Source organism: Triticum dicoccoides, chromosome 4B (assembly GCF_002162155.2).
Source record: "Triticum dicoccoides isolate Atlit2015 ecotype Zavitan chromosome 4B, WEW_v2.0, whole genome shotgun sequence".
Taxonomy (NCBI): Eukaryota; Viridiplantae; Streptophyta; class Magnoliopsida; order Poales; family Poaceae; genus Triticum; species Triticum dicoccoides.
The window spans coordinates 138,467,911-138,493,985 of record NC_041387.1 but is presented as its reverse complement, the minus strand read 5'-3'; the positions used below and the strand labels follow the sequence as shown (position 1 = coordinate 138,493,985).

Sequence of the window (26,075 nt, the reverse complement as noted above, 5' to 3'; positions counted from 1 at the left end):
CCCGGCCACGTACCTACCGCATCACAGCCCACCCCTACGGTCAGCGCTGTCCACGGCCTCCAGTAGGCTACAAACACCAGAAACTACTTGCAACTCCTGGACGGAGAACTAGGGTGAATAAGAAGTCGAGAGGGTCCATTGGTTTCGGGCCCAATGCATGGTAGTAGCTGATTCTTAAATCACACATACAGATCTCAGTGCTTAAAGTCGGCTTCAATGAAACAACCCACCATGTACTCCTACATAGCCTCTCATCGATACCTTTACCAAATCGTGTTCACCACACCACTCTCATTACCGACATAATCATTTCACTCTAGCCCATCACCCAGATGAACCAGACCTGACACGACTCTAAGCATAGCAGGCATAGCAAGGTAGGAACAACACATACATATGGCTCAATCAACTCCTACACATGCTAGTGGGTTTCATCTAGTTACTGTGGCAATGACAGGTCATGCAGAGGAAATGGGTTCAACTACCGTAGCACACAGCAGTTTGAATCGCGTTGTCTTAATGCAGTAAAAGAGAGCAGGAGCGAGAACATGGGATTGTATCGATATGATCAAATGGTTGGTTGCTTGCCTGATGGTTCGATGCACGGATACGGTTCTTTGTTAGGGTAGTCACGGTACTCCTCGGGGACAGATCCTGTCGTAAAGGATAACGATACACAGGCATCACCAAACAATGTGCAACAATATGATGCATGCATGAAACATGGCAATATGAGTGTGTTGGGCTAATGCAACTAAAGCCAGAAGGGTTTGAACAAATTTGAGTCAAAGATTCAAATTTCAATTTCAAATATGGCCTTTTAAAGTGCTTTTCCTTGTTCTGATTAAAACATCCATTTAACTTGTTGGATCATGCATGAAAATAGTACAGATGGATAGATTGGATTTTTCTGATCATTTTTCATATATAATTTGTCCAATTTGGAGTTACAGAATAAAAGTTATGAATTTTTGAAGTTTAATTAATATTCTGGAATTTCCTGATTTAATTTAATCCAGAAATATCATTTACTGCGTCAGCCTGACGTCACAGTGACATCAGCAGGTCAACAGGGCTGGCTCGGGTCAAACCTGACGTGTGGGGTCCACACGTCAGTGACACAGGGGCTAATCCCGTGTTGACCCGGGCTGGTTAGCTTTGACTAAGCCCTGGGGCCCACTTGTCAGCGTCAGTAGGTGGTGGTTTAGTGGCTAATTAACTAGGCCATGTCAGCTCGCCGGAGTTCTGGCCGGCGGCGACCATCAGTGCGGCGGCGATAGTGGTTTTGGTCGTTTCGGCCACCAAATGAACCGCGGAGGCCACCGGAGTGAAGCTGAGGACGACCCGCGGCTCTTGGCGGAGTCCGTTGGGGTCGGGGTGGCCGGAGTCGACGGCGGCGAGCTCGGCTGCGGCGGCCGGGGTTCGGTCGTGCACGGGAACGGTGTTGCAGGGTGTTAGGGGGGGTGTTAGAGCGTGCTACGTGCTCCTAGTGAGATGTGGAGCACGATGGCGTGCTCGGTTGGGCGCTACGGCGATCATGGCCACGACGGCGACATCGCCGGCGGCGTGAAGCTTTCGGCCGCGGTGGGGCTAGGGCCTAGGGGTCGGGAGAGAGCAGGGGAGAAGGGGGAAACGGTGGCGTAGCTCACCGCGGTTGCAGTGGGCGTCGAAGCGGGCTCGGGGACGCGTCGGAGACGACGAATTTGACGGCGACGGTGGTCGGAGTCCGAAGAGGGGAACGGCGACGTGGCGGTGATGCAGGGCTTCCGGGGACCCGTGGAGCGGTGGGGAGGAAGAAGGAGTCGAGGCGGAGCTTCTGAGCTGGTCGGGGAAGCGAGGGGTGGTCGGAGACGGTGGCTAAGGCGAACGGCGGCGACGGTGAGCTTCGGCCGCGAGAGAGAGAGAGTGAGGGAGAGCCGGGGGAGAGTGAATGGGGTGTCGGCGAGGTCGGGGCGACGACCAGAAGACGATCCACGCGGCGCAACGGCGACCAGGGCGATGCAGAGAGGCTGGGTGGTGCGTGGCGAGCTCGGGCGCGCCATGCTCACCTCCCTGCCTGCTCTGGCGAGGGGAAGCAGCTGGCTGGCACGAGCCAGCACAGTGCTGGGCCGGCTGGGCTGGGCCGCACAGGTAAGTCTTCCCCTTTCTTTTCTGTTTTCTGTTTTTATTTCATATAACTGCAACTTTGTTGAATTAAATAAAATACCTAGGCAACTCCAAAAATCACCAAACTACTCCTGGTCCATAGTTGGATTATTTCCAACATGAAACATTTTAGTTTGGAGATATTTGAGCATTTAAATATTTTATATAATTTTAAATGCCCAAATTCAAATAGTGATGATTTAATTCAAAACCCTAGGATGGCCTAGGAAAATGTGCACCACTTTTGGCAGAGGTTCTGAACCAAGGCAAAAATGATGGGCATTTTAGAAGGGCATTTCAGGTTCATTGAAAAATTATTTTAGTAAACCCTAGTTGGTTTCAGAGGGGACTGGGGGTTCTGTCATCCCCATTTCAAGTTTCTGATGAATGAGTAAACATGATGCAACACTCTAATGCATAACTAGCTAGGGTGTGACAACTCACCCCCACTCAAAAGAATCTCGTCCCGAGATTTGGGTTCCTCCGGGAAGAAGGCGGGATATTCAAGTCGAAGACGATCCTCCCTTTCCCAGGTTGCTTCATCTTCAGAATGGTGCGACCATTGAACCTTGAGAAACTTGATATTATGACGTCGCGTGGTACGTTCGGCTTGATCGAGGATACGGATGGGGTACTCTCGATAGGTAAGATTATCTTGGAGATCAAGCGTTTCGTGGTCCACTTCACGGATAGGATCCGAGAAGCAACGCCTGAGTTGAGAAATGTGGAAGACATCGTGAACTCTGGAGAGGTGCGGAGGTAGTTCCAATTGGTAGGCAACTTCTCCTCGTTTGGCAAGAATGCGAAAAGGTCCAATGTAACGAGGAGCCAATTTGCCTTTGATACCGAAACGATGGGTTCCCTTCAGAGGGGTGACCCGAAGATAAGCCTTCTCGTCAACCTCGAAAGTCATAGCCTTATGTTTTCGGTCATATTGACTCTTTTGACGAGATTGGGCTGTTTTCAACTTTTCACGAACGATACGAACTTGTTCTTCTGCTTCCTGAATCATATCCGGGCCAAAGAATTGTCTTTCCCCGGTCTCTGACCAGTTAAGGGGTGTTCGACATCGCCGTCCATAGAGGACTTCAAAAGGGGCTTTACCCAAGCTGGATTGATAGCTGTTGTTGTAAGCGAATTCGGCAAATGGAAGGCACTTCTCCCAGTCCATTCCGAACGAGATAACAGAGGCTCGAAGCATGTCTTCTAGAATCTGATTGACGCATTCCACTTGACCACTTGACTGAGGGTGGAAAGCGGTGCTAAAGGAGAGATGGGTTCCCATAGCATTTTGGAAACTTTCCCAAAATCGAGAGGTGAAAAGACTTCCTCGATCCGAATTGATTTCCAAAGGAACACCATGAAGAGACACTATTCGGGAGATGTATAAGTCTGCCAGCTGACTAGCGGTTATACTCTCACGAACAGGTAAGAAATGAGCTACTTTGGAAAGACGATCGACCACAACGAAAATAGCATTATTCCCTCTTTTGGTCCTGGGAAAACCGGTAATGAAATCCATACCAATTTTATCCCATTTCCATTCAGGAATAGCTAATGGTTGAAGGGTGCCAGCAGGCCGTTGATGCTCTGCTTTTACACGACGACAGACGTCGCAATTAGCAATATACTGAGCGATTTCTCTCTTCATCCTAGTCCACCAGAACCTCTGGCGTAGGTCCTGATACATTTTTGTGCTACCGGGGTGAATGGTGAGAGGAGATTCATGAGCTTCCTTAAGGATTAATCGCCTTAGGTTGCGCACTTTGGGAACTACTAACCGATTCCCGAAGTATACGACTCCTTGATCATTAACGGAGAAACAATTCACAATTCCTTTCTGAATGTTTCTCTTGATGCGGGAGATTCCCGGATCTACCTTCTGTGCGTTGATAATTTGATCCGTAAGGGTAGGTTTTGCCACCAAGGTGGAGAGAAAACCTTGAGGTACAATGTGAAGGTTAAGCTTCCGAAATTCCTCATGGAGAAGCGGTTGACTTTGTTGTAACATCAGGTTGTTACAATAAGATTTACGACTTAGCGCATCAGCCATGACGTTGGCTTTCCCTGGGGTATAGGTTATCCCTAAGTCGAAGTCTGTGATCAATTCAACCCAACGTCTCTGCCTGAGATTCAAATCCGGTTGGGTGAAAATATACTTCAGACTTTGGTGATCAGTGAATATTTCGCAACGATTACCGAGGAGATAATGTCGCCAGGTCTTAAGTGCATAGACTACGGCTGCAAGCTCTAGGTCATGAGTGGGATAATTCTCCTCATGTGGGTGCAATTTCCGTGAAGCGTAAGCAATTACGTGTCGATCTTGCATGAGAATGCAACCTAGTCCTTGTCGCGAGGCGTCGCAGTAGATAACAAAGTCCTTGGAGAAGTCTGGCGGTACCAGTACGGGAGCAGAGGTCAGGCGTCTTTTCAGTTCCTGAAAGCTGTGCTCACATTGTGGAGTCCATTCGAACTTCTTATCTTTCTTGAGGAGTTCAGTTAGAGGTTTAGCAACCTTGGAGAAGTTCTCGACAAAGCGACGGCAATAGCTCGCTAAGCCTAGAAAACTCCGAACTTGCTTGACTGATTCGGGCGGAGTCCAATCAAGGACGGCTTGAACTCGCTCAGGGTTAACAGCAATACCTTTACCAGATATTACATGACCCAGATAGGTCACTTCTGACAACCAGAATTCACATTTAGAGAATTTGGCATAAAGGCGATGCTCTCGAAGTTTCTTCAACACTAGCTTTAGATGTTCGGCATGTTCTTCCTCGTTCTTGGAGTAGATGAGTATATCATCGAGATAAACCACGACGAATTTATCCAAATACTCCATGAAGATTGAGTTCATTAACCGAGAAAAGGTGGCTGGAGCGTTGGTTAATCCGAAGGACATAACGGTGTACTCGTATTGGCCATAGCGAGTAACAAAGGCCGTTTTAGGAATGTCCCCGTTTTCTGATTTTGATTTGATGGTAGCCCAACCTCAAATCCATCTTGGAGAAGACTGAGGATCCAGCGAGCTGATCATACAGGTCGTTGATCCTGGGAAGTGGATATTTGTTCTTGATTGTGACCAAATTGACAGGTCGGTAATCTACAACCATCCGGTCCGTACCATCCTTTTTCTTAACGAATAGGACGGGGCAAGCCCACGGAGATGAACTAGGGCGGATGAAACCCTTTTTCAAGGATTCATCGAGTTGTTTCTTAAGCTCGGCTAGTTCTAGGGGTGCCATCTTATAGGGTCTTCTAGCAATCGGAACGGTTCCTGGAATGAGATCTATTACGAACTCAACATCCCTGTCAGGTGGAACACCTGGCAATTCCTCTGGAAAGACATCCGGGAAGTCACGGACTACCGGAACGTCCTCAAGGTCTGGCAAAGGGCTGGCGTTAAGAGAATATAATTGTCGCTTGGCTATTCGGGTCAAGACATTGACTATCTTCCTCGAAGGATGGGTGAGTTGAACAGTCCTAGAGAAGCAATCAATTTTGGCTTGATGAGCTGACATCCAGTCCATACCCAAAATGATATTAATATCCGAAGATTTAAGGGCTATCAAGGATGCAAGGAAAACAAGTCTGTCGACTTGGATCTCATTTCCATAACTTACCCTAGAGGTCTGCCATCTAGACCCAGGGGTAGAGATTTCCATAGTGGATGGCAAGTCACAGAATGCAACGTTATGCAAACAGGCATAACTTTCAGATATAAAGGAATGAGAGGCTCCTGTATCGAAAAGAACGGATGCCGGGTGGCAATTAACAAGAAGCGTACCGAGAACGACGTTGGGGTCCTCTTGAGCTTCTTCGGCAGAGATACAGTTGACATGGCCACGTGAAGCGGTGACCGGTTTGGCATGGAACACCTTCCCTGTCGGCTTGCCACGGCCAACAGCTTTAGCAGATTGATTGGGGTTGGTCTGGGGACACTCGCGCATATAATGACCAGATTCCCCACACTTGAAACAAGTCACGGAACTGGTACGTGGAGGAGCATTATTGGATGGACCCCCATAGGGCTTGGCCGGTGCAGACTGTTGAACAGGGCGAGGCGCCTGGAAAGATGGCCTCGGTGTGAACCTGGGTGGCAGGGCGGTATTGGGTACCCACACGCGGCGTTTCTGAGGACCAGCACCGGATGAGGAACCCATATCACGTCCATGCTTGCGTGTTGCATCATAATCAGTCTGACCAGTTTCAGCACTGATGGCTTTGTTGACAAGTTTCGAAAAAGATGTGCACTCATGCAGACGGAGGTCGCGGCGAAGCTCAGGGCTAAGGCCCTTTCGGAACCTTGCTTGCTTCTTGGCGTCAGTAGAAACTTCCTCAGTTGCATATCGTGCGAGATTACCAGACTCTCTGCTATAGGCATCCACAGAAAGTCGGCCTTGGGTGAAACTGCAAAATTCTTCACGTTTACGGTCCATGAGACCCTCCGGAATGTGATGTTCACGGAAACAGACGATCTCGCGGAGCTTGTGGACCATAGGGGCTAGGATGAGGCCTTGGACCAACAAACGGTGGCCTGCGGGGACCGCGAGGTGGGGTGATGCCTCCTACATCACGCCAAACCATCACGTCCGGCAGAGCAGATCTCACAGGATAGAGATCGCGCATATCCGAATATCCAGCTTGCACCGTCGGTGCGAACCGAGTCAAAGTGGCCCAGTGGTCAGCACGGGTATTGAAGAGCTCTAACCTTAAGGCCCGATTTTCACGGTCCTTATCCTCGAGCATCTCAGCAGTGGTGCGAGTCCGTGAATCCTCCTGAGTGGAGTCAGCATAAATAGCTTGGAGATATCCTTGTGCTCCCGGAAGTGATCCTGGCATATACCGGAAGTCAGAGTCCCGAAATAAACCAGATCTGACTCGCATAATGGTCATCATAGAGTAGGCGGCATCCTGCACAGCCATCTCGATAGTAACCCCGAGTCCATAGGAGCAGTGAAGAGGCTCAGTGGATCCAGGATAAGATGGAAATATCCTGACAGTGCAGAGATACTGGCTTTGATTAAAATCTCGGAATTGCTCTTCGACCGTGTACTCAGGATACCAGCGGTATCCAGCCTCAGTCATTACCCTGACCAACTTAGCAGTATGGCCGGGTACATCTAGGCATCGAGTTAGGCGAACCACTTGATTGAGGTCGCGAGTGGCCATCTGAAAGCATAATCATAACGCAAGGCATTAGAATTTCTAGCAAAATTTCGGCAGCATAACAGCTGTAAATGCTCAAAAAGGATATTGAGACATTTGACAAAGGATTTCGTACACACCCAACATCATCATATCAAAGTTCTGGAACCATTCTAACAACATAATGTGGTAGTAGAACTGAACTAGGCTTGTAACCATCAAACTTATAAGGTACTACTGATTAGTAACACGTGATCCTGATAGAGAGAGTAGATCCTAATTCCTTAACCCCCGGTGGAAGAATGGACTGACTCAGATCAGAAAGTCATAAGGTATAAGGAGTAAAAAGAGCCTTACGTTCCAACCCACAAACAATTCCCCTACATATAACTAAAGAATTTCTAGACTCAACATCGACCAGTTTGGCTTGGAGAACCTACAGGCAGTCCTGCTCTGATGCCAACGCTGTCAGGACCCCGACTCGATGTCACATCGATCTAGCTGGTAACACCTCATATCACTTTGCGGCCTCACGCACGGTATCCCCACGGGTGTCATCTTACCTTTTCCCGGGACCGTTTGCGCCTTTTGGCTCGCGTATATGAAAGTGTCGCTAGCATCCATATGATAAAGAGCCCGGGCTGACATGACTAGTCGTAAACCCAAAGTGGCATAGACTTACAGGGACAGGCATCCATGACCCAGCTTCGAACGTGTCGGTCATCAGCAAGTGGGTCCGGGCTGTAGCACTGGGCTAGCAGGACTCCGGTAAACCGGGCTGTAGCGGGCTAACAGGACTCCGGTACTCAAAGCGTGACATTTCCCCGAAGGGACAGACACAGGAACGAAGAAGGACACATGCCGACCAGCCTAAGTGTTCCAGAGCAGTAGCAAGCTACCATGGCTCAGCGGTAACACTAGGAGACATTTCCCGGTAAGAGAGGCTACTAAAGATAAACAACTAGATAGTCAGATCCCACACATACCAAGCATTTCAATCATACACACAATATGCTCGATATGTGCAAATACAACGAAACATCACAACATGACTCTATGACACAAGTACTTTATTTAAGGCTCAGTGAGCCATACATAACATACACACAAAGGTACGGGTCTCACGACCCAACATACAAGTCATACAATCATACAAGCCAGCAGCGGAAGTAACTTGTCTGAGTACAGACAACTAGTAAAATAAAAGAGGCTTGGAAAGCCTCTGGCTATACTATGTGGTCCTTCACAAGCTCAGGGTCACCACCTGGGTCTTTAGCCTACTCGTTGATGTCAACGTCTACATAGAACCCATCAGAAGGGGTTGCAGCGTCTTCTGTAAAAATGTAGATTATAGCAACATGAGTACAAAGGTACTCAGCAAGACTTACATCAGATCCTACATATATGCATAGTATCAAGAAGGGTTGGTGGAGTTATTGCAGCAAGCCAGCTTTGACTCTTGGCTAGGCTATCCTACGATACTTCAACTTGAAATAGTTTTGCGCACACGAGTCCACTATTCACCACTTCAATACACTACCGAGGATCCACCTCCGTCCTCCTACGGAGGAGCCACCCTCGGCACTCACACTTATCTTGAGGCTTTTAGTAGTTTCCATTTACTTGTCTATGAACTGTATAGGCAACCAAGTAGTCCTTTACCGCGGACGCGGCTATTCGAATAGATCATGTTAACCCTGCAGGGGGTACTTCTTCATACACGCTCTCACCACTTACCGTCGTTTACACGACATGTACTCGGCAACCTTCAAGCGGAAGCCCAACGTGGGTGTCGGCCACGACCTACCTAATCACCTAAGCCTCCAGTCCAGGTTTATCGCCTATTCAGGTTCCATCCGCAGGGAGTCCGGCCGAGGTTTCCCATACGGCCCCGAACGATGTGAACAGGGTTCCCGAGATACCTAACGGGTATTCGGTACACCCGGCCACGTACCTACCGCATCACAGCCCACCCCTACGGTCAGCGCTGTCCACGGCCTCCAGTAGGCTACAAACACCAGAAACTACTTGCAACTCCTGGACGGAGAACTAGGGTGAATAAGAAGTCGAGAGGGTCCATTGGTCTCGGTCCCAATGCATGGTAGTAGCTGATTCTTAAATCACACATACAGATCTCAGTGCTTAAGGTCGGCTTCAATGAAACAACCCACCATGTACTCCTACATGGCCTCTCATCGATACCTTTACCAAATCGTGTTCACCACACCACTCTCATTACCGACATAATCATTTCACTCTAGCCCATCACCCAGATGAACCAGACCTGACACGACTCTAAGCATAGCAGGCATAGCAAGGTAGGAACAACACATACATATGGCTCAATCAACTCCTACACATGCTAGTGGGTTTCATCTAGTTACTGTGGCAATGACAGGTCATGCAGAGGAAATGGGTTCAACTACCGTAGCACACAGCAGTTTGAATCGCGTTGTCTTAATGCAGTAAAAGAGAGCAGGAGCGAGAACATGGGATTGTATCGATATGATCAAATGGTTGGTTGCTTGCCTGATGGTTCGATGCACGGATACAGTTCTTCGTTAGGGTAGTCACGGTACTCCTCGGTGACAGATCCTGTCGTAAAGGATAACGATACACAGGCATCACCAAACAATGTGCAACAATATGATGCATGCATGAAACATGGCAATATGAGTGTGTTGGGCTAATGCAACTAAAGCCAGAAGGGTTTGAACAAATTTGAATCAAAGATTCAAATTTCAATTTCAAATATGGCCTTTTAAAGTGCTTTTCCTTGTTCTGATTAAAACATCCATTTAACTTGTTGGATCATGCATGAAAATAGTACAGATGGATAGATTGGATTTTTCTGATCATTTTTCATATATAATTTGTCCAATTTGGAGTTACAGAATAAAAGTTATGAATTTTTGAAGTTTAATTAATATTCTGGAATTTCCTGATTTAATTTAAATCCAGAAATATCATTTACTGCATCAGCCTGACGTCACAGTGACATCAGCAGGTCAACAAGGCTGGCTCGGGTCAAACCTGACGTGTGGGGTCCACACGTCAGTGACACAGGGGCTAATCCCGTGTTGACCCGGGCTGGTTAGCTTTGACTAAGCCCTGGGGCCCACTTGTCAGCGTCAGTAGGTGGTGGTTTAGTGGCTAATTAACTAGGCCATGTCAGCTCGCCGGAGTTCTGGCCGGCGGCGACCATCAGTGCGGCGGCGATAGTGGTTTTGGTCGTTTCGGCCACCAAATGAACCGCGGAGGCCACCGGAATGAAGCTGAGGACGACCCGCGGCTCTTGGCGGAGTCCGTTGGGGTCGGGGTGGCCGGAGTCGACGGCGGCGAGCTCGGCTGCGGCGGCCGGGGTTCGGTCGTGCACGGGAACGGTGTTGCAGGGTGTTAGGGGGGGTGTTAGAGCGTGCTACGTGCTCCTAGTGAGATGTGGAGCACGATGGCGTGCTCGGTTGGGCGCTACGGCGATCATGGCCACGACGGCGACATCGCCGGCGGCGTGAAGCTTTCGGCCGCGGTGGGGCTAGGGCCTAGGGGTCGGGAGAGAGCAGGGGAGAAGGGGGAAACGGTGGCGTAGCTCACCGCGGTTGCAGTGGGCGTCGAAGCGGGCTCGGGGACGCGTCGGAGACGACGAATTTGACGGCGACGGTGGTCGGAGTCCGAAGAGGGGAACGGCGACGTGGCGGCGATGCAGGGCTTCCGGGGACCCGTGGAGCGGTGGGGAGGAAGAAGGAGTCGAGGCGGAGCTTCTGAGCTGGTCGGGGAAGCGAGGGGTGGTCGGAGACGGTGGCTAAGGCGAACGGCGGCGACGGTGAGCTTCGGCCGCGAGAGAGAGAGAGTGAGGGAGAGCCGGGGGAGAGTGAATGGGGTGTCGGCGAGGTCGGGGCGACGACCAGAAGACGATCCACGCGGCGCAACGGCGACCAGGGCGATGCAGAGAGGCTGGGTGGTGCGTGGCGAGCTCGGGCGCGCCATGCTCACCTCCCTGCCTGCTCTGGCGAGGGGAAGCAGCTGGCTGGCACGGGCCAGCACAGTGCTGGGCCGGCTGGGCTGGGCCGCACAGGTAAGTCTTCCCCTTTCTTTTCTGTTTTCTGTTTTTATTTCATATAACTGCAACTTTGTTGAATTAAATAAAATACCTAGGCAACTCCAAAATCACCAAACTACTCCTGGTCCATAGTTGGATTATTTCCAACATGAAACATTTTAGTTTGGAGATATTTGAGCATTTAAATATTTTATATAATTTTAAATGCCCAAATTCAAATAGTGATGATTTAATTCAAAACTCTAGGATGGCCTAGGAAAATGTGCACCACTTTTGGCAGAGGTTCTGAACCAAGGCAAAAATGATGGGCATTTTAGAAGGGCATTTCAGGTTCATTGAAAAATTATTTTAGTAAACCCTAGTTGGTTTCAGAGGGGACTGGGGGTTCTGTCATCCCCATTTCAAGTTTCTGATGAATGAGTAAACATGATGCAACACTCTAATGCATAACTAGCTAGGGTGTGACAATATCTCCGTTATATTCATGCATGCATGGGTTTAAAACATCAGGATCTCTTATTCAAAATATTTGAATTCAACTTTACATTGATTGTGACCTCACCTATTATTTTACACCCTCACAATAGTCTTCTCTTTATAATTGTACCACTAACTTTCTCTCATGCATGCATGCACACACACTACCAGTCGGCATTATCCATCGCACACATGCAATCTTTTTTTTCAGGTCGGTCTCCCATGAAGGCACACACCTACACCCCCTCTCCATCATATCGGGCATTCTTTATCTCTCACGCGTGCATGCGCAACGATCGATGTACCTCTATGTATGTGTGTATATAGCTAGGTCTTTCATAGTTTTCCACACAAACTGATCAATCGATATATCCAATGAGGTCTCACCCTCTTTCCCACGTCCACATCAATCAATCTATACCTCTCTATATAGGATTAACATATATAGCTAATACACCCACATTAAATATATATCCAACGTCCCCCTCTCATCATCCATGCCTTCCGCTTCATCTCTCATACACGTGCACAATGGCGAAGACAGGGGGCAGTAAGGGCCCTGCCCCCCTAACATCACTATATATCGAGGCTAATATGAATGTGATCATTAGACAATTGCTGCTAAAATGGTTTAAGTTCATGAATTGACCCTCCTTGTAAAGGATTAGCAATGCTTGGCCCCCTAGCTCATTTATTTTTCATGGCTCCGCCACTGCGTGCAATAACGCACGTGTTTGGCCCCTCTCTCTAAATATCAATCTCGCACTTGTGCCTTCCTTCATAGTCTCCCTCTACTCGGCCCCTCGCACCATCTTCTAGCCCCCACCGGATTTTGCCACATGTACAATCTAGCAGACTCCATGGTTGAACTTAAGCATAATGCACAAACCTCAAAACAACAGTGGTTCTCTTTTGTTCTAGAATCTTCCGTATCATAACTACCCAAACTTTTTTTCTAGTTGAATTACCGTTATTTGTTTTTACTTTATGCTTTACAATGCACAATTCCATGAATCATAAAATAGATTAAGGGCTTCTTTGATTCAAAGGATTCTCAAAGGAATTTTGGAGGATTCTAATCATTAGGAATTTTTCCTATCTTGGTTGTTTGATTCGTAGGATTGTAAACCATAGGAATTTTTCCATATGATTCATTTGCACTAGATTTCATAGGAAACATCCCATCCACTCAAACCTCTTTGAAATAATTCTGCGTTTTTTCTATGCACAATCAAACACTCGTACAATCCTGTAGGATTCAAGACGACATTCCACTATAATCCCATGTTTTTCCTATTCCCGCGTTCTTAGCTTTTTTATAAAAACTAATTGATTTTGAATGAGATGAACTATAAGAATTAAACGAAGGGCTACATCAGGCATATATGACTCAGAGCTTACATGCTATAGTGTGGTATTTATTCATAATTTGGTTGCAAAATCTGATGCGTGCAATGCACGTGTACCTTACTAGTACTTCAAGTATGTGCAAAACACGTAAATTAGAATACCAATGGCAGCTACACAGTGTCTCTCTTACAGTTCATGAAGCCACGTGGCACATGTGGAGGCGTTGTCGCGACCTCCTTGTGTGGATTGATCATAGTGACGTGCTGCTGGTTCTAGAAGAATGTACTCGTCCTCCCTAAGCCATACCGACGGTACATGCACGAAGCGAAGATGTGCACCCACACCACGCACGCACTCATTCCCTCGCACGCACACGTGGGTACACGGGCAGACGCAATTTTGTACCAAGATCCACCCCATGTGATAATTTGACACGTGTAAAGTTGTTCACTTCATTGATGGTCAATTAATACAGCGCATGCAAATTGAGTGGACGTGAGGGCGGAAGAAAGACATTATTACTCCATTGTGCGCATGCAAGTAGTTAAATCATGGGTTGCTAGTAGTACTTCCATTGGCCTCCTTCGTATTTTGTGCCAATTTTTGATAGTAACATAATATTTACGCATTTGAGCAGTGTAGTACTTGAAATTTATGTTCCCCTAAACTCATCGGGAGCTATTTCAAGCCTCGAAACCAAAACCATCAATTAATCTTTACCTTGTTCCCATCACATTCGAAAGCCTGCTCACACCTACTAGTACGTACCAAACCTGAACATGTTCCCACTATGCAGGTATTAGTACTAGTGCTAGTACTTAGGTTATAAAAAGGGGAACTACCTAACCGAAAATTACTCTACCTTTCCTCCTCATAAGTGCTTCTTCTTCGTCCGTTGTTGCCATGGCCGGTGAGCAGAGCTCTAGGTCAAGAACTACTCGTAACAAGGGAGCGGCAACCAAGGCTGCGGAAAAAAAAGAGGGCTCGCCGCCACGCAGAGACCTCGAAAGATCTCTCACGGGAGTGCCCTAGCCGCGGAGGCGAACATGCTGAGACGGCGAAGCTGGAGTCGTTATCCCTCGACGACATGCCCGATCAGCTCAAGAAGCACCTCAATAAGCAGAAGGAGTGCATCCAAGGCTTGATGGAGTTGCTGAAGGAGAGCCTCGACGACATGCCTGCTGAGCTCAATCAGCAGGGGGAGTTGACCGCAGGCTTGGTGATGCTGCTAAAGAAGAGCATTGCCTCGGAGAAGAAGGCGACCGACGAAATCCTGCGACTTCAGGAGGACAAGGCGAAGCTCTGCCATGAGATTGACCTGTTGAAGGAGAAGAACGCCGGCTGGAAGAAGATGCATGAGAATAGTAGTTCCTCGATGAAGATGCTGCAGGCCCTCGTCATGGAACAGAAGGAGGAGTTGGCGAAGCTCCACATCGAGCACCCGACTGCTGTCAAGGTACGTAATGCGGCCGTGGAACAGATGATGAAGGCTCGCGTCGAGAAATCCCGCGTCATGGACAGAATGAAGAAGATGGCGGAGGAGACACACAAGGAAATGGAGGTCGTGGAGGCGATGAAGAAGCAGTTACGACTCCGCGGCGAATTAGATCATTTGGGGTGATAATCTTCCTTCTTATTTTGCTCTTGTGTTTCATCTTTTGCTTCGGGTGTTTCGCCACATGTGTCACGTTCTCTGCGAGGCATGAATAGAACAATGGTTTTTTAGGGAATGAATAGAACAATGCTAACAAGAGATGACTAGCAAATTAGATCATTTTTATCGCCATATGGCATTGGGCTGCCGTGTTTCGTGCTCCTCTGTCGCAGTACTACTCCAGTGGAAAACTTGAGTATACCGCACGGTTCTTTGCTCCTCCTTGATCAGGTCGTCGGCGCATTTATACGAGCAGTCAAATCACAAGGCCCTGCCTTCCAGCAGTAATGAGCCGTCAAATCACAAAGGTCCTCGCCTCTCGTGAAACCCACCAAGCTAGACTGCCCCGCCCTCTAGCCTTTTAAAAAATGTATACTTTTGTACAGCAGTAGTATCGATGGATTGCGCCATGGAGCAAAACTTGAAATTAAAAAAAGGTGGTACATATAGAGAGCGCTCGTCGCCAAATTATGCATATAGTACTATTAAAAAGGCTAATCACAATAATGGTGTCTAGCACAACCCACCCCTCAAATAAAACTAAGCACCCTGGAATTCTTTGATAAAACTAAGCACACTGAAATTCTTTGACAACTAAACTGCTGGCTATATGATGTTGGCCATATATATTGTACGTATGTAATGTGAAGAAACGAGTGGTAGTACTATACCAATTAAAGATGAAATGTAAGAAATACTAGTATGTACGTACTGAAGAGTTAAAGTAACAAGAAGAAACATAACATAGTTCTGCTAGGGGCTCAGCACAACACACCTCTCAAATTAAATTAAGCACACCTGAAATTAAACTTTGCAACTATTCCAGTAGACATTGCATTAGAACCACCATGAGCAACGACACTGCCACCTTACTCGGAGTCCTCTTCCACGTCCTCGACTTCGTCCTTGTCCCTCTTCTTCTTGGCCGATACTTCTTTGCTTGAACCGCACACTTGGCTGTTGCTCTTCATCCAACCCTTGTAGATATTGAAGCAAAGGTAGCCATCCATTGCAGCATAGTGGATGTGGTGTATATCTAGTACATTCCGCTGCCATGCATGACGATGAAACGTGTATGGAGGTTTCTCCAGTTTACCGTATGAAGGATGAACCATGGCTCCTGCCAGGGTCAGCATTGAAGGCTGACAAGAGGACACCAGCCGATTCTTCTGGAGGTCGAAGGTGTTGCCTACAACGAGGCCTATCCGAAGCAGGACTTCTTTGTCATTACCAAAGTCTACAGTAACAAATTTGACTAGGTTGCTCTCGAGGAAGTTCTTAAAATCCTGGCACTCATCGTCAGCATGGCATATGTGGTAGACCAAGCATAAGTCATGCACGCATACCTGGATCACGGCGGGCTTCTTCCTCTCTTCGTCCTTTAGATCCTTCTCTTGTCCCAGGACTGTGGTGTACTCAACATCTAGCCCAGCGACCCACTCATCATCTGAGTCTTCGAACATGCGTCTGAAGCGAGAAAGGCATCCTTTCACCGTCGCGGAAGAACAGGTGTAGATGACGTCGAACTCATCGCCGGTGATGGTTCTAACCTTGTACTCACCGCCGATCGTGGAGATTTGGGACGCCATGGATTTGGGAGGAGGGTTAGGATTAGTGGAACTTCCATAATGTGAATGGACGGGACGACTAGGAGCGAACCGCCGTAGTATTGAAGGACGTGCGGAGAAGAGTAGGAGCGAACTGCCAGTGTGCGAACGGCAGGGTAGTGGCTTTCCATTCTCCCATGACACGGGCTTCTGAGAGCCCCTGGATCTGAGATCGAACGGTTGCATGGCGTGATTCTAGACCTATGGGTGAATATCCTATCCTGGAGGGTTATTCTGCAATTTTTCAGCAACTTAGCATCCGACCGTTTGATCTCAGATCCAAGGGCTGCCAGCAGCCCGTATCATGGTTGCGCCTACCACGACCATCACGTCGCTCGCGCGGTCGCGCCCTTGGAGATTTAACACGATGCGTTAGGCTATCTGATGTTGGCATGTCATACATAGTCATCACTCAGTCACTCATAGTATAACAAGGTTAGCTATAAGGTTGGCTATAAGTGTATTTTTTTACTCCTCTCTATCTCTTTCTTCGTACTCCCTCCGTCCCATAATATAAGAACGTTTTTGACACTAGGACAAAGAGAGTACTAGTATTTATTGCATTTGCCAAGGAGTGACCTCTTCCAATGAAATGGTGTTGCTAAGTTTGCTTCATTTAATTAGCTATAGACTCAAAATTGTCTTTTCACCTAGGTACACGCACTTAGCACCGTTTCTTCCTTGGGTCACCAAACTAGTCTCTCTCTTCTTGATTAACTTGCCACATCAGACTTTATGCCTATGTGGCAAGCTTAGCACCTGTAGGAGAAAGTAAAAGTAAGTACAATAGTGCGCTTTACATGGCATTTTTGCATATGTAGAGGAAAGAGAGGCAAGGAAAAAGTGGAGAAGTGGGCTCTCATGCAAGAGCCATCCTCTACTACATGGTGGAGCATTGGGAGAGGCACCTGTATGGAGGTGGTCAGGAATCGGGAGACTCACGCCGGTCGTAGCACCGCAGTTAAAATGATAATGGCAAGTCAAATCACGAGGCCCCACCTGTCCAGTAGTAACTCGCTGTCAAATCACACAACCCTACATTTGCAGCAGCCTACTCCCTCGTCTTCTCGCGTCTCTGTCAAACCGACTAGGCGGAACTGCCCCGCCGCCTACCGCGCAGGAAAAGCCCCACCCTCGACTTATACAATATACTAATTTTGTATCCATGGATTGCGCCCGCACCATGGAGCAAAGTGTCTAGAAAATGGCGGTACACATGTACGGAGTATGCAGCACGCCCGTCGCGTTCGCGTCGCACCCCAGACGGTTGGTCAGTCTGGCACGCTGCTCTCCGAATGGAACGCGCGTCATATTGTGTTTGCACACACATGTGGGACGACAATTGAGAGCCGACCATAGGCACACTCCCCGGCCCCACAAGTCGGGTGACTTAATAGAAGAGGGAGACGAGCGATAGTACTAGAGAAGTGTTGTACTACGTTGGTGCCTGGACGATCCCTGCAAGACACGGAAGATCAGTTCGTCCATGCATGTGACCAGACTCCAGCAGACACACTTGGATTGGCTATCTTCTACATATCGTGCAGGCTGTGTTGTACATGGCTGTAGTTGTGGTGAGAAATCTAAAAAAAGGTTTCTTGTCATCTTGCAAAATTAGGTGTCATGTGCTTCAGATCACTGCGAGGGTTAAACGTCAACAACTGAGTTGGGCTAGTCATTGTGGGCACATGCACGAACAGTGACTACTCGGCTGCCATCTAGGTCAAGTCGGCTATGTTAATTAGGACATCTATTGATGGACCCCTTTTCTACGAGTTTATCTTTAATTTGAGCTTTGTTCCTCATCTAGTTTGTCCGTCGGGATTCATGTTGTCTCCTTTGGGCAGTGAGGTTATGATTTCTTGTCATGTGGCATTTTTTTGTGTTATATGTTATAATCCGGGACTTCAGATAAAAATGACGACAACTACGCCTCCGGGCCACGTGCATGAAGACTTCTCGACAGTCATTGATGAGGTCAAGCCGGCTCCGGTAGACAAAAGAAAACTAGCACTACTCCACTATATAGGCAGGAGCCTCCACGCTTGCTTGCTAGTGTTGCTCTCTTCACACTGTCACGGCCTCTCCAGATCTAAACACGACAGCGGTACCCACACACTCTCTCTCTGCACACCGTTGGTGACAGATCCAGCCGGATCCTCTCTGTCAGGAAGGTGAGAAGGTGCAACATTCACGTGGTCTTCCTCGGCGACGGCTCTTACCCACTGCTGGGCGCGTGCCGATCAGCCTGCCTTGCCGTTCTCTCCCAAGCATCGCTGGTGAGGGACACTACTAGAAATACCACTACTAATGGCGCACCTAATATGGCCATTAATGGCGCATCACTGGTGCGCCACTGATAGCACGCCATTAGTAATTTTTACTAATGGCGCACCAGCTGGTGCGCCATTAGTATCTGGTATACTAATGGCGCACCACCTGGTGCGCCATTAGTATATGCGAGGGTGCGCCATTAGTATGCCTCCCAGTTGGCATGTATACCCAGGTGCTTTGGCATACTAATGGCGCACCACCTCTGGATGCGCCATTAGTAACCGCAGCATACTAATGGCGCACTACCCGGTGATGCGCCATTAGTATGCACTGTCATACTAATGGCGCACTGTCATGTGATGCGCCATTAGTATGAATATTAGGTTTTTTTTTATTTTTTTATTTTCTGTTTTTTGCACAGGTTACAAAATGTATAATTTGACAAAATATAGACATCACACATCAACAATAGATTCATCAAATACAATAGAAGATTAGTCTTTGAATACAATTCATCATATTAGTCTCCGAATACAATTCATCATATTAGTCTCCGAATTAAAAAGACCGAACAAAGATAGAACATTATATTACAAGTCTCGAGACCGCGAGTAGCGAGTTTGTCTTCGCATTACAAGTCGATATCGATCATCTAAACTACCATCACATAGAAGAGAGCTGCGGTCATCACGATGAGCATCATCACGATGAAACTCGTCTTCATCCGGTTCCTCCAACGCTCCCTCCCCTCTCCCGCTAGATAGCGGGCGTATCTAGATTCGGCCTCGGCCCTAGTGGTGTACCCTTTGTAACTGTTACCGCTGAATCGGTGAACCTGTCTCCGACACTCCTCCCAGTCATCGTAGACCCCGGGAACCTTACCCTTGTACACGACATACGTCGGCATCACTATGCACTAGCCAAACGAAACGTTAGTACCAATTCACAGACAATACATAAGCAATATATAATTATGCAACAGAACGATCGGAAGAGAAAAGCAAGACATTAATAGCATCGATTACATCTAAGTTGAACGACTCTCAAAACCAAAGAGACATACTACAAGTTCATTAAAGTTTAATTACAACATGAGCCAATCGATGTTTCAGTCATGAAAGAACGGGCGTTGTCATCCTGCATTTGTAGCATTGTGTCGATGTCACTGTTGGACGGTTGATTTCTGAGGTAGAACTGCCCCGAGGTACGAAGGACATCTTGATGGATGATTTCCGCAAACTCCGACTGGATGCGAAAGAATTCTTGTCGGAGGTCCGCGTCCTGGATTGCCGACACGCTCGCGGCCCAATCTTGGAGTTTACTCGGTAGCAGAAGTTGATGATGGTCCCGTACGATCGCCCGCATGTGATGGATGGCGTAGTAGGCACCCTTCTGACCGCCAGGCGGCTGCTTGACGCAGCAGAACGTCGTATTGTGGGAGAACACGTGCTTGCCGTACTTACGAATAGGCCTGGTGAAGGTGCCTCCAGATTGGGCGTAGCCGGGGAGAACATCATCAAGAACCTTCTTGACATTTGTGTAGTCTACGTTCGACTGACGGTCCGGGTCGAAATACGTGGCCATGGAATATTTGGGGCTTAGGAGGATGAGCGTGCAACGTGTGTCACTGTAGAAAACACGGAATGTTAAAAGAAAAACGATCGAAAAGTAAGAATTCATATGTTACGGGCCGGTTGAGGGGAGGACTTACTCGGGAAAGTAAGGCACGAGGAAGTTATCCTTATCTTGGTTTGCCAGAATGACGCCTTCGAGGTAAGAACTCGCGACTTGCCGGTCCCCAGCGCTGCCCAAGATCTTGGCACGCATGTAGAAGGGGTCGACTATCACGATGTCCGGGGTCTTGTCGCGAATGATCCGCATCTCCATACTCAGCGAAAATAGCCGAACGAAGGTGTAGTGCAGCGGATGAAGGTTAAACATAGCAAAGATGTCATCAAACCGCAGGACGATCGTACCCCCGATGTCGCCATCCACAAAGCCCTTGCCCTCTGGCACCTTGGCCACGAAAACCGGGTATGCCACATCCTTCTCTCTGAGACGCCGCTTCTCCAAAGAAAGAACACTGTCGTGCAGACTCCGCATAGCACTGGTTGCAGCATTGAGCATATTTGGTGGTAGCATCGCCCTACCCGCCACATGCACCCTCCTCGAGATATCCTGCGGTGAAGGTGGCCCGTCCTGAGCACGGATCGTACTCGGTGCCGGCTGGCTCGCACCCTTCTTAGTCTTTCTTTTGCGTGCCTTCTTCTTCTCCTGTAATGGGACCGAGTTCTGCTCACAGACCGCCTTCTTGAGTGTGTTGGGGCTGATAATATTTCGCACCTCGCCTATCTGAGGCTCGGTGAAGTCGGCAGCTGGAGGCGTCTCCTGAGAGCTGAACGCTAGACGGCGCCTGTTGCAACTTGGCTTCTCCGCGGTACGAGCTAGATCGCACACGTCTTTTGTTGGGTTTGGTTCTTGAGAAGGAGGCCCCATGAAGTCGCCATCGTACCCATGCTCGGCAAAGTACTGATCGACGTTGCCAAATGTATCATCGTCGTCATCGTCGTCGTTCTGATCCTGTGCCATATGCATGTTTGGATCCAGTGGCATAGGGATGTTCGGCACCGTTACGGCGGTCTTGCCATGGGGCCGACTTGGCGCCGGCACGACTGGCGGTGTTGTCTTTGGGGTGGTGTCCCCCGCCCCCAAACGAATCTGGCTCTTTGGCCAAAGCAGGGGCCAGCTCAGGCAGGCGCTGAGGGTCATCACGTCATCATCGTCGGCCCCGACGGGTCGAATCGGAGGTAACAAGTCGTCGCAGCCTGGCAGCACCCGAACCAGTTGAACCCTAAACAAGTTGGGTGGCATCTGGGTACCGTGGAACAAGGGGTTGCCCGGTTGAACGATTTTGCCCTTGGCGACATCGACCAACTCGTTGTTCACGAAGTGGAGGAGAGTGCACGGAACGTCGGCGGCGCCCTGCGAAAACATGTAGGGCGTCAGGGATGCCCAGTCAAAGGCAAGGAGATGAAGTCCTCGGCCGAGAGAGGCTTAATTAGTTACCGTGATGATGGCGTCGAGCTCGGCTAATGTCGAGGCACCGCCAACGGCGGGCGTGCAGTTGACGGAGCGGCCGCTTGCTGAAGAGGTGCCAGCCGGCGTACACCCGGGTGCATTAAGCTCCCGTGCCGGCGTCGGAGACACCAATGCCGCCTCCGCCGGAGGCACCAATGGCCCCGCCATCGCATTATGAGAGTTGCTGGCCGTGAAGCTAGGAATCGGGGGCGGCCCCTGTTGGCCGCCCGCAATCCACGCACTCAACCCCGAGATCAAGGTAGGCACAAGGGCGGTGATCGTCGCTCCGAGTCGTTGTTCCACTTGCTCTTGGACAATCTCCGGAATCCGCGCCACCTGTGCCTTGAGTTCTTGAACCTCTCGCGCCTGGCTTTCCGAGCTGGTCTTTTTCTCCTTCCGCACACCAGCGGTATAGTATGACCCCCATTTTGTCGACAAGCCTTTGCCGGCCACACGACCAGCTGACGTCGGCTTACTGAGCTTATCCTTGTTCTTCATTATATTCAACCCCCTATTTAGAGTGGTGTCCCAAGGGTTGCTCTGAGTCGACCCCGCGCTACTGCTTTCAGTCGCCTGCGGAAGGAATGTGAACCATTTAGAAATTCGGCTTCATTAATTAGAATGCAACCATATGGAGCTAATTACGCGGGGGTGTATTCCTTACCAGAACAAGCTCAAGCCGCCTGGTCTTCGGATCCGTGGTAAGCTCCTTTGTTTTCGGGTCCTTCTTGTATCGGGCCCTGACAAAGTTCCTGGTCTGCTTGTCACCGTATTTATCGAAGAGGGGCGGTAGGCCTTGCTCGGCACGGCCCGCCTCCTCCTTGTCCCATATAGGCTCCGCCACTCTGTAACCGCCGGGACCGAGTGTGTGTTCCCCTATGTTCAGCTCCCGCATTTGTTTCCCCCCACTCACTTGATTGGGAGCTTGCGGTGCTCGAGCAATTGATCTTGAAGTCGTTGTAGTCATCTTCGGTGATCGAAGGATTTTTCTCCTTGATCTTCTCATAACTCTCACCTTTCTCGATCATTCTCTTCACATTGCTTTTCCAAGTAGACAGGGCCTTGCTCATCTTCGTGAGGGCAGCATTGTTCACTTTATTCCCTTTGAGGCTTGTGTTTTCGAATTCAGCGGGGAACTTGTATCGTTCGTGCAGCTTCGTGAAGAGGAGGTGGCGCAAATTCCCCCGGTCAGGATGCCTCAGGTTCTCGGTGTTGATCGAGACGGTGCTCCGGACAATGCACCCGAGCTGAAGCGAGTACCCCTTGACTATTCGTTCGGGCGCCGTTGGATTCCCGTTGGAGTCCACTTCAGTAACTTCCTCCTTGAGGGTGCGGAGCACGATCGGGCGCCGGTCCTTCCGTTGCCTCTTCGACTGGCTGCTATCTGTGCGTGCGCCGCCATCATCAGTGGTGGCATCCTCGGCGGCACCATCAGTGGTGGCATCAGTGTGGTCATCCTCGGCGGCACCATCCGTGGTCTCAGGATCGGTGGGGAAGGCGGCGGCCTCATACAAGTGAGGTTGTTCCTCCATCTCCTGGGACAGCTCCCAGAATGCCTTGCCGCCTGAACCCCCGGCCTCATTGTTGTGGGCCATGTTTCTCTCTAAATAGAAACAAAGTTTGGTCAAAAAGTTGGTTATTGTCAAGGAACAAGATCATGGTCTCATCATTTAGGGTTTGTCGACACCGAGGCATCCTAAAATCTAAGCTTTTATCATTGAGGGTTTTTCGACGCCAAGGCACCCTAAAAGCCTAACTTTTCATCATTTCGGTTTTTATCGACACCGAGGCACCCTAAAAGCCATGCATTAGTCACAAGTACGCCGGGGCACTTGATCCTACTTAATTAACTACTAAGATACCCCGGCCCATGCATTAGTCACAAGTACCCCATATGTCCTATTTTTAGCAAAGTCATGCTAAAATTCACGGAAAATTTCAGCATGACCTTTGCTGAAAATAGGACATATGGAGTACCCGAATTTGCTGGAACGGAAGTTAATCGACATTCCAGCAAACTCAAGGGCCTCTCAGGTGGACAAGGCAAAAAAGGCCTCCATCACAACATGGAAAATACATTGGCATGTGGACTGGAATGTGGCTTCATTTAACAACAACAGTTTCACACAGAAAACAGAGCTGAATTCATTGAGATATTTGCATTGCTAGCTACATTTCAGTGCCAAATTTCACCAATTTAAGCAAAACTACCGTTTAGCTAGCTACAGTTCAGTGCCATATTTCACTGGATTAAAATAAGCACATACACATAACTGACAGCACACATACACATCACTGATTTAACGAAATTTGCACACAACTCAGTAGCACTTCATCATCATATAAAGTATATTAGCAGCAGTACAAATAAAGAGACATGATCAAAGTACTTCATAATAAACCCAAGCAACTTCATAATAAATCACTAGTCCTACTTATTGATGGTTTCTAAATCATTTATTTGATCGATAACAAATAGCCTTGTCCTGCACAAAATCTTTGTCCTCAGCTGTAAACTGAACTATTGTCAGGTCATGTTGTCAGGTCATGTTGAAAGTAAAATAGGACCTTGCTGTGTTTGGGACCAAATTGTTATTTGGCTATTCTAGCTGGCTTTTTTTAGTGAATTGTAACTTGTGTGAAGCTGAAACAAAGTTAACTTACATGCTCCTATATGCTCAGCTGAATTATTATAACATGTCTATCCAGTTTGCAGTTATTCTTACAATGTTATCTTGGCATATTTTGCAGAAAGGTACCAAGAGGGTGCAATTTGTCAGGAACTTGATTAGGGAGGTTGCTGGATTCGCTCCCTATGAGAAACGTATCACTGAGCTTCTTAAGGTTGGAAAGGACAAGCGTGCACTCAAGGTCGCCAAGAGAAAGCTTGGTACTCACAAGAGAGCAAAGAAGAAGAGAGAGGAGATGTCAAGTGTCCTTAGGAAGATGAGGTGTGTAACCACTCTGACTCACCATTTATATTATGAACATTATTTTTCTGACCATGTTCATTAGGTTTTGCTTGATTGAATTACAGATGGTTGTATGATTATAAGAGTCACACCTGTGTGCGGGATGGTCTCAAGTCAAGTTAACAATATCTGCCAAAACCTAATACAAATGAATCATATGAATAAAAATGATTGATGCAGAATCCAAAATGGCAACTGGCATACATTGCTAGCAAAGTACTATTTCAATTGATCAGGGTTTTGAGTTGGCTCTGTGGCAAAACAATGTTAAGCACGCTTTATAAGCACGCTTTCAGCACTAATTTAAGTTGTTGCCAACTTTTGCAGAACTTAAACTTGGCTTGCTGACTAAATAATACTACCTCCGATCTATAATAAGTGTCGCAGTTTTGAACTAACCCCGGTTCAAAACTGCAATACTTATTTTGGATCGGAGGGAATACTACGTTAAGTTGCCTTCTGCTATTTGATCTCACAACTTTTTCTTCCAAGTACTGAATTTGACTTGTATCATTTGTAAGAATTGTGGACTCTTCATTCCAGCCCCAAATATCTACTGTGTATCATATTTTTTGCTTATGTCACACATTATCTTTATTGGTTAAGCTAACGAACTCTCCCTTGTGTGCAGAAAAATAGTGCCCATCAGGACCAAAACAATTAAAGCCAGTCAAAAGGATTAGTAGAAATCGAGGCCCTCGCCTGACATGCATCTAGTCGAGGGCATTGGTCGCACGCTCAATTGAAATAGTACTTTGCTAGCAATGTATGTCAAGTTAACAATCGAAGTGCATACAGAAAACACAGAATTAATGCAGAATCCAAAATGCAAAGTGTTCTTTAGGTTTTTCTTTTTTCTGACCATGTTCATGTCTTCTACTTTCAGGCAAAAATAGTTGCAATTCTGTTTTGCTGCAACAGTTGGTATATAAATGACTAAAATGTTCTCACGTGATATGCAGGTCTGCTGGTGGTGGTGGTGCTGGTGACAAGAAGAAATAGAGATGGGGCTCACGGGGGATGCGAGGGGGAGAGGGGGAGAGGAGGAGGGGGAGCTCACGGGGGCGACGAGGTCCGGGTGGTGGTGTGGGTGCTCCGGCGACGGTGGTGTGGACGGGGCGGCGTCCGGGCCACCGGCGACGAGGGCGGCGGGGCGATGGCGAGTCGGCCTGGCCACCGGAGTCGGCCGGGCGAGGTCAACGGCGAGCGCCCCCTCTTCCTCCTCCTTCTCCGTGGGGAAAGCGGCGGGGTGGCGGCGTCGGGAGAGGAGAGGGCGGCGTCGCGGCGTCTCACGGCGTCGGGGCGGCGTCGCGGCG

At 48.4% G+C, this 26,075-nt stretch overlaps 1 protein-coding gene across 1 annotated transcript in view; it reads left to right on the top strand.

The window, feature by feature from the left end:
• The window catches only part of LOC119292589 (60S ribosomal protein L36-2-like), a 47,407-nt gene extending 21,639 nt beyond the window's left edge, over positions 1 to 25,768 (top strand). The window contains exons 3-4 of the mRNA XM_037571377.1: positions 24,539 to 24,738; positions 25,722 to 25,768. Coding sequence (XP_037427274.1) covers positions 24,539 to 24,738; positions 25,722 to 25,761 — 240 coding nt within the window. The 3' untranslated portion in view covers positions 25,762 to 25,768. The remainder of the gene's footprint in view (positions 1 to 24,538; positions 24,739 to 25,721) is intronic.
• Positions 25,769 to 26,075: the final 307 nt, after the last annotated feature.